The 12750-nt window shown below is 38.3% G+C and overlaps 1 protein-coding gene across 10 annotated transcripts in view; it reads right to left on the minus strand.

Annotated features, from left to right (window-relative positions):
• The window catches only part of LOC126689032 (phylloplanin-like), a 136321-nt gene that overhangs the window by 14257 nt on the left and 109314 nt on the right, over positions 1 to 12750 (minus strand). The window contains exon 1 of one of the 10 annotated variants that reach the window (XM_050384037.1): positions 1816 to 1944. The exons of 7 other annotated variants lie outside the window; for them this stretch is intronic. In XM_050384037.1, coding sequence (XP_050239994.1) covers positions 1816 to 1902 — 87 coding nt within the window. In that variant the 5' untranslated portion in view covers positions 1903 to 1944. Of the gene's footprint in view, positions 1 to 1269; positions 1405 to 1751; positions 1945 to 12750 lie in introns of those variants that run through there. 2 more of the 10 variants (XM_050384034.1, XM_050384043.1) reach the window with 2 other exon arrangements.

The raw sequence follows: 12750 nt of genomic DNA on the forward strand, positions 1-12750 counted from the left end.
TACGGTCCATATACAAACATACTCAATTTCACACTTAATCTCACAACATATATAATAATGAATCTTTCATTACCCAAACCAATTTATTTATTACTTTGTTGAATTACATACATAATTCTTTATTACTTTGGACCCCAGCAAAAGAATTACAGCTAGATGTGACTTTGAGCATTGATACTTTAAAAATTTTAGCCACATATGAATCCAGATTGCGATCATTTAAGCAAACTTTGAGCATTTTTTTCCCTTTGATCAATATTGCATATGCTGACACAACACAAACTCATTCAATCCAATCCACACAATCTGAGACTTTCATAATTTATGTGAAATTTTTTGGGGAGATAATAATTTTTCGGTTAAGTAGTATCCTATATGTTACATTAAGGTTTCAACTAGACTATTCTCAAAGTCTTCTCCCCCCAACTAGTGATATTAGAACTAATTAATGATATGGCAAGATTATTGAAGTGCCATTCATAGTTGGAGTAGGAACAAGATGCGTGTTCTTAGAGTCTACACAGTATTTATCACACAAGGCATGCCCACAAAAGCCCATCCAAATTATCTTCAAAAAAATACCCAACAAAATTGAAAGTTCAGATTTATGCTAAAACACAAGAGCCTATCTAGACCCCCAAATAAAAAATATGGCTAGATTAATTTTACTCTAACTTAAACTAATTACGGAACAAGAGTAAATCAGTGCAATGAAACGATAACACTACCCTAAGCCATATTCAACAATAAAAAGAAAGCTTAAAGAGTAGGGAAGAGAGATGCAAAAACAAGATAACGCCAAGACGTGTTATCGAAGAGGAAACCGAAGAACTCGACGAAAAACCTCTCTGCGACCTTCCTAGTCAAAATCGATCCATTAGAGGATAAAGTTGAGCACACGAATAACAAAAGACCCTCCAAGCCTAGTCTTCCCCATGTATTTGAGCCCATCAAGCTTCTGCTACCAACGAACTTCTCGGAGTCTTGTCTTCTCTAGCTTTTCGGATCTTACAATTCAGCCCGATTGCATTGACCACTAAATTGCTCCCTCTAATACTTCTTAGCAACACCAAAATCTCACTTACCACTCAGAATGGGTGTGGTAAGGGTTTGGGCTAACAACCTCTCAAGGATCTAGAGATGGAGAGGTAGAAGTTGAGGAAAACAACAAGAAAATGTGCAGATAATTGTGGGCCCAACTATCTCTAACTCTCAAGTGTATTTGCTAGGGTTTTCTCTCTAACAGATTGGATGACAATCTTCATAACATTATTAAAGAGTTGGAAAGGAAAATACTATATCATTGGTTCAATTGACCTTATTCATGTAAATACTCTTCTATTCCTCAAGTTGAGGAACTGTAACGGAACCCAACTGGCCCAAAGGTGAGAACAATACGGAGCCCTAAAACACTGCTTCTAATGAACTGTATGCGCGATTCCAAGACTTCCACAGGAGGAAGCGTGGAGTTGCAGGTGGAGAGGGGTGTTGTAACCACTAGATTGCAAAGATTCAAGGGTACTATTGGAAAGAGAGAAAGTCGTGTAGAATCCAAGGAAAATGAAAATACTCCACTGGCATTGGTTGTTGTACTAGCAACCACATTTCCAGCTCCACACCGCAGTTGTACTTGAGCATCTAGAAGTAAACATAACAAAACAATGGTGAGATTGAAGTACCTTATTAGCTGAGACTAATGTGTGTAGTCATGGTGCATTGGACTAACAGTAACAAATTCAGAGCAAACTTACTTGGGAAAGGTGGGGTGGCAGTAACATTCGCACCAAAACTGCAAGGCACAAAAGACGGCTGGACCTCAACCACAACATTAGTGCCTTTAGCTATTGGAAGTGCCAATGCAGCAACCATTACGGTAACAAAGAGAACTAATTTCAAGGCCATTTCTCAATCACAGTGTATTGCTCTATCGATAGTCGAAACTGGCTTGCAGTAGAAATGCCAGCCATTCAACCATTTTATAGGATAAGTGTGGCCAAGTTGGAGCCGATTTTTCTGACATAAATCACGAAGCTAGAGCTCTTTGTGCAAGGCAAGAGAGATAATAACTCTCTTGTTGTATGACATGAAGTTCACCTTCACCATGGATTCGAACTTTGTGGGGTTACACCTACTAGCAGGCAGCTTGATATAGTTTGAGGCTTAGTGCAATAAATTTAAGCGGAATTTCTTTCTTTCTTTCATATTTAAATTGGTAGCATGTTCATTAGTTCATGTTCATGTTATGCACAAATTAATTACAAATTACACATACATATATATATATATATATATATTATCATAACCTTCATAATAATAGTGAGTCACTTGAAATTCTATATTAACTAACATAACAAATATATTTATATATTGAGCCATTTAATGCAATTAAAGACAAAATGTTATGTGGAAGTTTGTTAATATTATTTTATTATCTTTAATTATATCTAATAAGTGAATATAAATATATATATTTTTTATCAATTTTTTGTTGACGTGTGAGAATTTCATTAAAATCTTATGTTATATTTTTTATGTTGAGTAAAAATTTATCAAAAAATCCTATTTGAGATTCAAATAACAAATTTATCTCTATTTCATAAGTTTTTATATTAAAATTGATATTTTCTTGTAAACATTTATAATTAAAAATAGTTTCAAATAAAAAGGAACTATCTAGAATATAAAATATTTGACTGCAAGAGCCATAACCTTGGGATCCACCCCATTGAACGGGTTGAAGAAGTACGTTAATATCTCAATAAAGATTTGAATCTAATCTAGAGACCAAGTGTTGCCATGGCATTCCCAACCCCTAAGATTTTTTTTTTTTTTTTTGAATGGGGTTTATAGTAAAAGTATGTATCCTATACTTTGGAGACTTGTAAGTAACTTCCTCTCAAAAGTTAAATTGGTCCAAAGAGGCCCAAAAAATATAAATAGCCAACTTGCCCATATGTAGTGTTTCTATATTGAAGGTATCAACTCATCTAGGACCACCAATGCCTCAAGGACCTCAACACTACCATAAATATGGGTTAGATAGAAGCTCTAACTTCCGTTCCTATAAGCATGCCCTCTCTTTGTGGAACTAATTTTATGAAAAGGAAGATTTCAAATTAATCATTATCAAAAAAAAAAAAAAAAAAAATATCTTGAATACAAAAGGCTTAAATTTTTGAGTTTGAAAATATGCCATTTTTTTTATTCTTTTTTTTTTTTTAGTTAATTTACCAATTTCAACTATTAGAATAAGAATTTGGAAAAATTAAGAAAGTGAAGGCTAATTATGTATGTATGTTTTGGTGTTGATGCAGTGAAAAGAAGGAGGAATAGATTATAATATAAAAATGATCTCTTTCTCTTTTTGTAGTTTTGGTGAGTAAAACATAATGTTGCGAGTTTTGATAGAGTCAAAATGAAAATACTATTCTTGAATCAATTTTTTTGGTCTTTGGATTTTATCAAATTTATATCGGACATTTCCAACAGTTGCTATTTATGTTATCATATCATAATGATATGAATGAAAATAAAATTTATAGAAAATGTGATGGAACAATTAGATCAATAATAAAATATTAGAAACAATGAAAAAAAAAAACTACCAAAACAATTAAAATGTTAAAGAAATGGAGTTTATGACATATAAATGGGACAAAAAAGAGTAATGAAAAATGGGAAAAGTTTAGTTCCAAACATTATTGGAGTTACCTTTTTCAACTTATTATGTGATAATTTATAAGACTATCTATGTGTATTACTTAAACAAGCCACGTAATATATTAAAAGAGCATATGACAAAAACTACACATGAATGGTCTCTTTAACCGTCATATAATAAGTTAGAGCAAAATAGCTCCAAATTAATATGTTTGGAGCCAAACAGTTTCCATGAAAAATTAATATGAAAAATAAGATGGAAGAGAAAGAACTGTTGGAAGAATATTGCTTGGGTCCAAAAGAAGAGGGGGAGAATAAGAGTGAAAATAAGGAGGGGAAGAGTTGTACAAAATGTAATTGGAAGAATATAACAAGTCATGAATGAAAGAATTGAAGAAGGCCTTGAGGGAATGGATTTGAAAAATCAAGTATAACAAAAAAAAAAAAAAAAGTTGCTAGTGGATTAGAGGAGATTCCTTCAGAACGGTTCGTTTGAAAAAATTTAGTGATTCTTTTTTCTTTCTTTTTTTAATCTTCGACTCCCTGAAAAAATTCTCGTTCTGTTCTGCCCTTAATTGCCTTTTTGGGGCAATATTGGAGCTCTAACTCTATTTGAGGCTCATTGCTAGATGTACCCAGATCAAATTAATTGGTTTCTTACGTGGTCATTGATAACTCCACTTCCAAAAGTCGTAAAACTTGTTTTTTCAACTCTTTTCTGTGATCTCATGCTCTAGCCACATGAAGTTGCTTCTTGTTGCGGACATTCGTTTCGGAACATGCATGCAGACAGTCACAGATTTGCATTGGCTAAGTGATGGGCCACAAACTGAATGACCCCTTGTGGTAGAAATTAATTAATTAATTAGCCAAGTTATTAATTAATCAATTTATCATGCAAAAATGTGGTAGCACAAACAAATCACCAATAAACTAATTATGCAGCCGAAAATAAATAACACGGTGATTTGTTTACAAATGGGGAAAACCTAACGGTAAAAACCCCACCGGGTGATTTTAAGGTTACCACTCCCGAAACTCTACTATTATCACAACAAGCGGTTACAAGTAAAGGAATCCAAAGTACTTTACGAACCTACAGTTGAACCCTTATCCCAATATCCAATTGGACTTGTTATTTATTAGACTTTGCTTGCTACAAACCTCCTAACTCTTATAGGCTACCCAAGTCAAAGTTCCTAGAGGCTGTCTTTCTTAATAACATGGATCCTGACTGGATTGCTTTCTAGATGAAAATCTTAGAAAAATCAGGGTTCAGTGAGGAAACTTGCATTCCTCCTTCACTTGCTCGAGTACCAATTAGAAAAATCTCTCCCAAGAACAGTGTTTCCGACGTACTGTAAGGGCGAGGCCAAGCTTTCCACAGAAGGAAGAATGGCGTTGCAGCTGGAAAGGGGAGTGTTAACCACTAGATTGCACTTACTCAATTGTATTTGGAGAAGAACTTGGGAGGATTCGGGGGAATTGAAAATATTCTGGCGCTATTGGTTGTTGCACTAGCAGCCACATTTCCAACTCCATATTGCAGTTGTACTGGAGCATCTAGAAGTAAACATAACAAAACAATGGTAGAGTTGAGGCGTGGACCATGTCCCTGTCTTCAGATGAGACACATCGTCTATATTGTTGATGTTTTTCAGGATATATTGGGTTTGTACCCATGTGCTTATGTAAGCTTTTAGGGTTAATGTTTTTATGCATATTTTGTAGGCTTAATGGTTTGTACCTTGCTTAATGCAGCCTTTCATGCTTTGTTGAAATCAGTACTTCTATCTAAATGTCTTGCATTTTGATTTATGTACTGTCACTCTTGTGCCCTTGTAGGATTGTTCCTAGATGCATATACTTAGTGTATTATGCATTGGTTGAGTGTTTGGCATACAAGAGACTTGCATTGAGCTTGTTAGCTTGTATGTCCTAGTGTTCATTCCAAGTGTGAATGAGCATTGTGGTCACTACCTTGTAGTAATTACTTGGTTGATCAAGCCATGTTTTGTTTCTTAACTCCATCTTTGCTTGATCATATATTGCCTGTTTCATATGCATTTCACGATTTTCTGCTTACAATAATCATGGTGTATTGTTGTGTTTTAGGAGTCTTATGTTCATATGATTCAAGTGCCTCACAGCTTCTAAAGTTAGGTGTGAGTGAGTTTTGCTTAACTGTTCCCAACTCACATGTTAAGTCTAGAGTCTGTTTTAGGGTTTTGTCAGGGAATAGCCAAAAGGGGAGATTGTAAAGTTGAATTTATTCAACCATCTAATTGGCTTTATTCCATGCCAAATTTGCTTGTATTTCAGCATTTAGTAACCCTGTATTTAGGTGGGCTTGTTGTAAGGGTAGTGAGTGAGATAGAGTGAAGTTTGCTCAAGAGTGTGCAAGAAAACAGAGACTCGCGGCTTGGTCTCACAGGTGACTCGCGGCTGCAAGCCGCCAGACGCAGCACACGTGCCAAGCATGCCAGAAGGTGAACAGTCATGCTAGCTGGAGCACTACAGGACAAAACAGGACAACTGTCTATACGGTTATCTCACGACTGGATCAAGTCGCGAGGTCAAGCCGCGAGCCACCCCTGTTTTGTAAATCCTGACATTTCACATTCCTCTCTTACTCCAGTATAAATACCCCTTTTACCGACAAATGAAAGAGAGCTTCCAGAGAGAATTTTAAGAGAGAAACCCTAAAGAAAAACAAGATTGATTTACCCACAATCTATACATTAGAGTCTCTTCAAATTCCTCAACTCTCTTCCTCTCCATTGTTAAATCCTTGAGAGGCATTTTACCAAACCTTGTTCTCACCATATTCATCACTGTGAGAGGGCTGTTTGGATTTCTGGGAAGCAGTTAGGAAGGAACCAATCTACATTGGTTACTGCTACAGTCTAGTAGCGGAATCCGGGAAGTTAGAAAAGAAAAAGGTTCGGCGCAACCTCGTTGGAGCAAGAAGCTTGGAGGGCTTAGGTGCACTGGGTAGATTAGGCTTGGAGGGTCTATTGCTGTCCATGTATCCCAACTATATATTCTAGTGGGTTGTTTACCGCTTAGAGGGCGGCGGAGAGGTTTTACGCCGAGGGTTTCGGTTTCCTCTTCGATAACACATCGCGTGTTGTCTTTGTGTTTGCATCTTCCTTCCCTTTTATCTTTGCCTTTTTATCAGCTGTGGGTTGTGATTTTAATTTGGCTTAGATAGTTTTTCCAATTCCATATTATAGCTTATGTTAATTTTCCGCACACTAGTTGTTTGACATAATACTTGAATTGGTTAAGTTGTAATTTGGGGGTCTAAACGTTCAAGGGTGTTTATACACATATTTGAACTTTCAATTGGTATCAGAGAGGGTACATTTTTATTGGTTTCAATTCCATTGTGTGATCCTTGACTCCCTATTGAGATGGATCGGTCTCAATCCCTAAATGCACCTTCATATTTTGATGGTAGTAATTATGCTTTTTGGAAGGTTCGCATGAGAGCATTTCTTTGCTCAATTGATGAATCAGTTTGGGATGCTGTTGAGATTGGTTGGACCAGACCTGAGGCAGCCAAATCCACATGGGATAAGGCAGCACTCGCTGCATCTAATGCTAACAGTAAAGCACTCAATGCTATTTTCTGTGGTGTGTCTCCAGATGAATTTCACAGGATCTCCCACATTACCGTTGCCAAAGAAGCATGGGAGATATTGGAAACCACCTACGAAGGCACGAAGAAAGTGGAAGGCACGAAGAAAGTGAAAGACACCAAGTTGGAAATGCTGACCACTCGGTTTGAGGAGCTCAAAATGAGTGAGGATGAGTCCTTTGACTCTTTCTATGGGAAGCTAAATGAGGTGGTTGTCAGCAAGTTCAATTTGGGGGAGAAAACGGAGGATTCTAAAATTGTAAGGAAGATCCTTCGATCATTGCCGGAAAGTTTTCGTACTAAAGTGACAGTGATTGAAGAGAGTAAGGACCTTGATGACATCAAAGTCCAGGAACTAGTTGGTTCTCTTCAGACTTATGAGATGTCGCTGCCCAATCAACGGAAGAGTAAATCTCTTGCTCTTAAGACCATTAATGAGAAGGTAGAAGATCTAGACTCATCGGGAGAAGATGTGGTTGACAAAGATGTTCCATACCTTGTTAAAAATTTCAGAAAGTTCTTGAAATTCAAAAATAATGGCAAATTTGATGATAAAAGAAAATTCCAAAGTTCTGGAAGGGAGAAAAGGGAATTCAAAAAGAAAGATGGAAAAGAATCCCAACCTACACAAGGTGTCACTTGTTTCGAATGTAACGGGCATGGACACTTTAAGAAAGAATGTCCGAATTATTTGAAATCGAAAGGCAAAGTGTATGCCACAACATTGAGTGACTCGGATTCATCCAACTCAGAATCTGAAGAAAGCTGTGATGGAGAGGGGAACTACTCAGCTTTTATGACTATTGCTCATGTTGAGTCTTCAGACGAGTTGAATTTGCTTGTACGAGATTTTGGAGAACATAGTGATGAAGAATCACTGGGAATTGTTGAAGAATCAGATGCTGAAGAAGATGAAAGCACAGCCAATCTTTAAGAGAATTATAACTCACTCTTGGAGAAGTCGGGTGAGTACACAAGGGTGGCCAAGACTGCTGTGATAAAAATGAAGAAGGCAGAGGAGGACTATAAAAGTCTCCTAATCCGATATAGGGAGGCTAAATGTGAGATAGAGACACTGAATGGTGAGCTGTCAGAAGCTTACACAAAAGTGAGATTTCTTGAGCAAGAGGTTGTGCAAGCAAATGCTAAAATAGAGAGGGTCACCACCAAGAAGCTAGATGATGTTATTTCATCTCAAAAGAGTTTTTCAGACAAATCCGGATTGGGATATACCGGAGGAAGTAGCTCATCTGGAACTGTCACTAAAGAAGTGAAGTTTGTAAAGGCTAAAGATCCAGTTGAAGTTGACCTTACTGCTGAGAAGCTCAAGATGGAGGAGAAGAAGAATGTGGAGAACCAACGGTTGTTGAATCCCCGCAATCAGTATGTGGGCAGGTCTGAATCTCGTGCTAAGTCTCGTCCACGACCACAAAGAGGTCCTAGATCAACTTATGTGTGTCATCATTGCGGACTTCAAGGGCATACTCGAGCAAATTGCCAAAAGCTGAGAGCAAAGAATAGTGCAACTCCTCAAAGGTCAGGAGGACCTAGAAATGATAGAAGAAATTGGGCAGGTGAACAATCTAGAGATCAAAATGGTGATCCCGGAATGATGAACGTGATGAAGATGATTGGTGCATTCACCAACTGCTTGGAAAGCTTCTCACGAAGGTTTGAAAGCCCTAACTCCCGTACCCAATCCTATAAGGAAATCACCCCAAACGCAAGTGACGTGTGGGTGAAAAAGGGTACTCATGCATAAGCATTACAACATGTCCATGCATTAATACTTCCTATACTTTGCGACGATGTTTGTTTGTTTGCTTGTTGTTTTTGCCGATGGTTGTTTGCTTGTCTACTTGTGCATACTTTTAATTTTTTGTTGTTGTTTTTGATCAATCTTTTTCTTCTAGTGTCAAAAATCCAAAAATCACATAAAAATTAGAAAATCAAAAAGTTTGATTGACATTGTTGAGCTTTTGTCTCAAAACTTGTTTTGCCTTGTACCTTTGTGCTAATGGCTTTGTGCATTTTCGAGCATTACTTGTTTCTTTGCACTCATATCACTGTGGGAGAAATTTTGAAATCTATGTGATTGTTGTAAATAGATCTTCAAACTTGTCATGAATGATTAGTGAATGGTTATGTTGATCTTGAGACATGCATAGACTTGTGTCTATATATCTTCCCACTCTTTATTTTTGTTTTTGCTAAAAAGAGCTCACCAAATGTAAATCTCCAAATGAAAAGAGATATTGAGCTGTAAAAGTCTGTCGCACATTCTAGTATTCGACTAGGAAAAAGGGTAAGCGACCTTATATTAAAGTGAATGTGAAAGTTCAAAAACGTGTACAAAAACACTTTTGAACGTTTAGACCCCCAAAAATTAACTTAATCAACACAAGCAATATGTCAAACAACTAGTGTGCGGAAACTTAACATATGCAATAATAAGAAATTGGTTAAACAACTATCTAAGCCATAACAAAATTAAACCACAGCAGATAATGTAAAGGCAGAGATAGAGAGGAAGGAAGATGCAAACACAAAGATAACACCCGATGTGTTATCGAAGAGGAAACCGAAGACCTCGGCGAAAAACCTCTCTGCCACCCTCCAAGCGGTAATCAATCCACTAGAAAATACAGTTGGGATACAAGGACAGCAATAGACCCTCCAAGCCTAATCTACCCAGTGCACCTAAGCCCTTCAAGCTTCTTGCTCCAACGAGGTTGCGCCGAACCTTTTTCTTTTCTAGCTTCCCGGATTCCGCTACTACACCGTAGCATCAACCAATGAAGATTGGCTCCTTCCTAACTGCTTCCCAGAACTCCAAACGACTGTCTCACAGAGATGATAATGGTGAGAATCAGGTTTGGTATAACGCCTCTCAAGGTTTTGACAATGGAGAGGAAGAGAGTGAGGGATTTTGATGAGACTCTAAGGTAGGGATTGTGTGTGAAACAATTTTGTTTTTCTTTAGGGTTTCTCTCTCAAAATTCTCTCTGGAAGCTCTCTTTCAATCGTGGGTTAAAGGGGTATTTATACTGGAGAGGAGAGGAATGTGAAACGTCAGGTTTTTCCAAAACAGGGGTGGCTCGCGGCTTGACCTCGCGGCTTGACTAAGTCGCGAGATCCAGTCGCGAGTTAACCGTATGGCCAGTTGTCCTGTTTTGTCCTGTAGTGCTCCAGCTAGCATGACTGTTCATCTTCCAGCATGCTTGGCACGTGTGCAGCTTCTGGCGGCTTGCAGCCGCGAGTCCACCCGCGAGTCCTAGCCGCGACACTCTGTTTTCTTGCACACTCTTGAGCAAACTTCACTCTATCTCACTCACTACCCTTACAACAAACCCACCTAAATACAGGGTTACTAAATGCTGAATTACAAGCAAATTTGGCACGGAATAAAGCCAATTAGATGGTTGAATAAATTCAACCTTACAATCTCCCCCTTTGGCTATTCCGTGACAAAACCCTAAAACAGACTCTAGACTTAACATGTGAGTTGGGAACAGTTGAACAAAATTCACTCACACCTAACTCTAGAAGCTGTGAAGCACTTGAATCATATGAACATAAACTCCTGAAACACAACAATACACCATGATCATTGTAAGCAGAAAATTATAAATGCATATGAAACAGGCAATATGAGATCAAGCAAAGATGGAGTAAATAAACAAACCATGGCTTGATCAACCAAGTGAACACCATAAGGTAGTGATCACAGTGCTCATTCACACTTGGAATGAACACAAGGACATACAAGTTAACAAGCACAAGGCAAGACACTTGTATGCTCAACACTCAACCAATGCATAGCACACAAGGCATATGCATCTAGGAACAATCCTACAAGGGCACAAGAGTGACAGTACATAAACCAAAATGCAGAACATTTAGATTAAGGTACTGATTTCAACATAGCATAAAGGCTGCACTTAAGCAAGGTACATACCATAAAGCCTACAAACTATGCAAAAAACAAAAACCCTAAAAGCTTACAAAAGCACATGGGTACAAACAACAAATAACCTGAATAACAGCATCAAAATATATTAAATTTTAAACCAAGAGTATAAGTTAAGAGTTAGGAACATCTATACACCAAAACACAGTGTATCAAAACCATAAGTTTAGAAGATAAGACTAAAGACAAAAGTATGACAAAAGTATGTGTGTACTCCCCCTATCACTATGCACACTTCCCTTCCTTTGAACTTTTCTCCCCCTTACTGAATGCTCTCCCCCTTTTTGTCACGAATAGCTAAAGACTCTCGTCCAACTTTCGTTGAATCTCATCTAGCTGATTCTCCATAGTTTCGAGGCGCATTTGGACATGGTTTTTTTGTGGAGTAGAGAAGTGCCACAAGCTCATCAACGCGTTTCTGAATATGCTCAAGTACACTGCCAACTCTGTCAGTATGAGGAGCAGTTTGTGCTTGCGGAATACCAGCCGATGAAGCTTCAGGAACAGCACCTGATGCAGATGTGGTATGTGCAGGTGTCTCTGAGTCAGGGGCAGATGGAGTAAACGTAGAGATGTGAGCACTTCTTGGTGATTTAGAGGAGTGACTTCTGCTCGCTTGAAAAGTGAACAAGGAAATGGGACGTTGACGAGTCAACATTTTACCATCTGCAGGAGGAATAATGCCAGCACTAAGAATGAGTTTCATGACGAGACTGCAAAATGGAATGATTCCTCGAGCTGTAGATCGACACGCGGTCTTCCTCAAGTTGTAGTAGATGTGAGCACATATATCAATGGGGGCTCCTGTAATGAGGTCACACAGAAATATAGCTCTCCCAAGATTGATGAATGTAGTGTTGGACAGTGGGTAGAGATTGGTGAACATGATCAACTTCAGTGTGGTCAGCTCAGGTGCAAACTTTGCGGTGCTGATGGAAGTTCCTGCACTGGATACCTCATGATCGTGTCCTAGGATTTGTAAAATTTCTCCAACCTCTGGATTTCGTTCATCATAGGGAGTTAAATTCACATTCTGAGGTCTGGTGATGCCAAGAAGATCTGCGATGGAGTCTGGGGTAACACAAAACTCTGTTCCTCTGACCCAGAAAATGAGGTTAGGTCCAAGATCAGTTGCATTGGAGAAGCATTCTTTGACCAGCTCATCCATTGGATCATCAAAGTTTCCGAACAAGTTTGCCCAGTCTCGTTTCTCAAAGATTCGAGGGATGAAAGTAGTCCTTAAGGTGTTGAACTCTACTACCCGTTCCACTATAGTGGTTGACTTGTCAAACACATTTGAGTAGGCGTGTGAGTTAAGGGGAACTCTGAATCTATCCTCATTGGGATCTTGAGATGCCTGAGATGATAGACGAGTCCTTTTAGCAACTGGTGTTGCTGGTTCGTCAGCAACAATGTCTTTACCCCTGGAAGATCGACGAGACATCTGCAAGAGAACAGGCCAACAGAAAAGAACCAA

This window comes from Quercus robur, chromosome 6 (assembly GCF_932294415.1).
Source record: "Quercus robur chromosome 6, dhQueRobu3.1, whole genome shotgun sequence".
NCBI lineage: Eukaryota > Viridiplantae > Streptophyta > Magnoliopsida > Fagales > Fagaceae > Quercus > Quercus robur.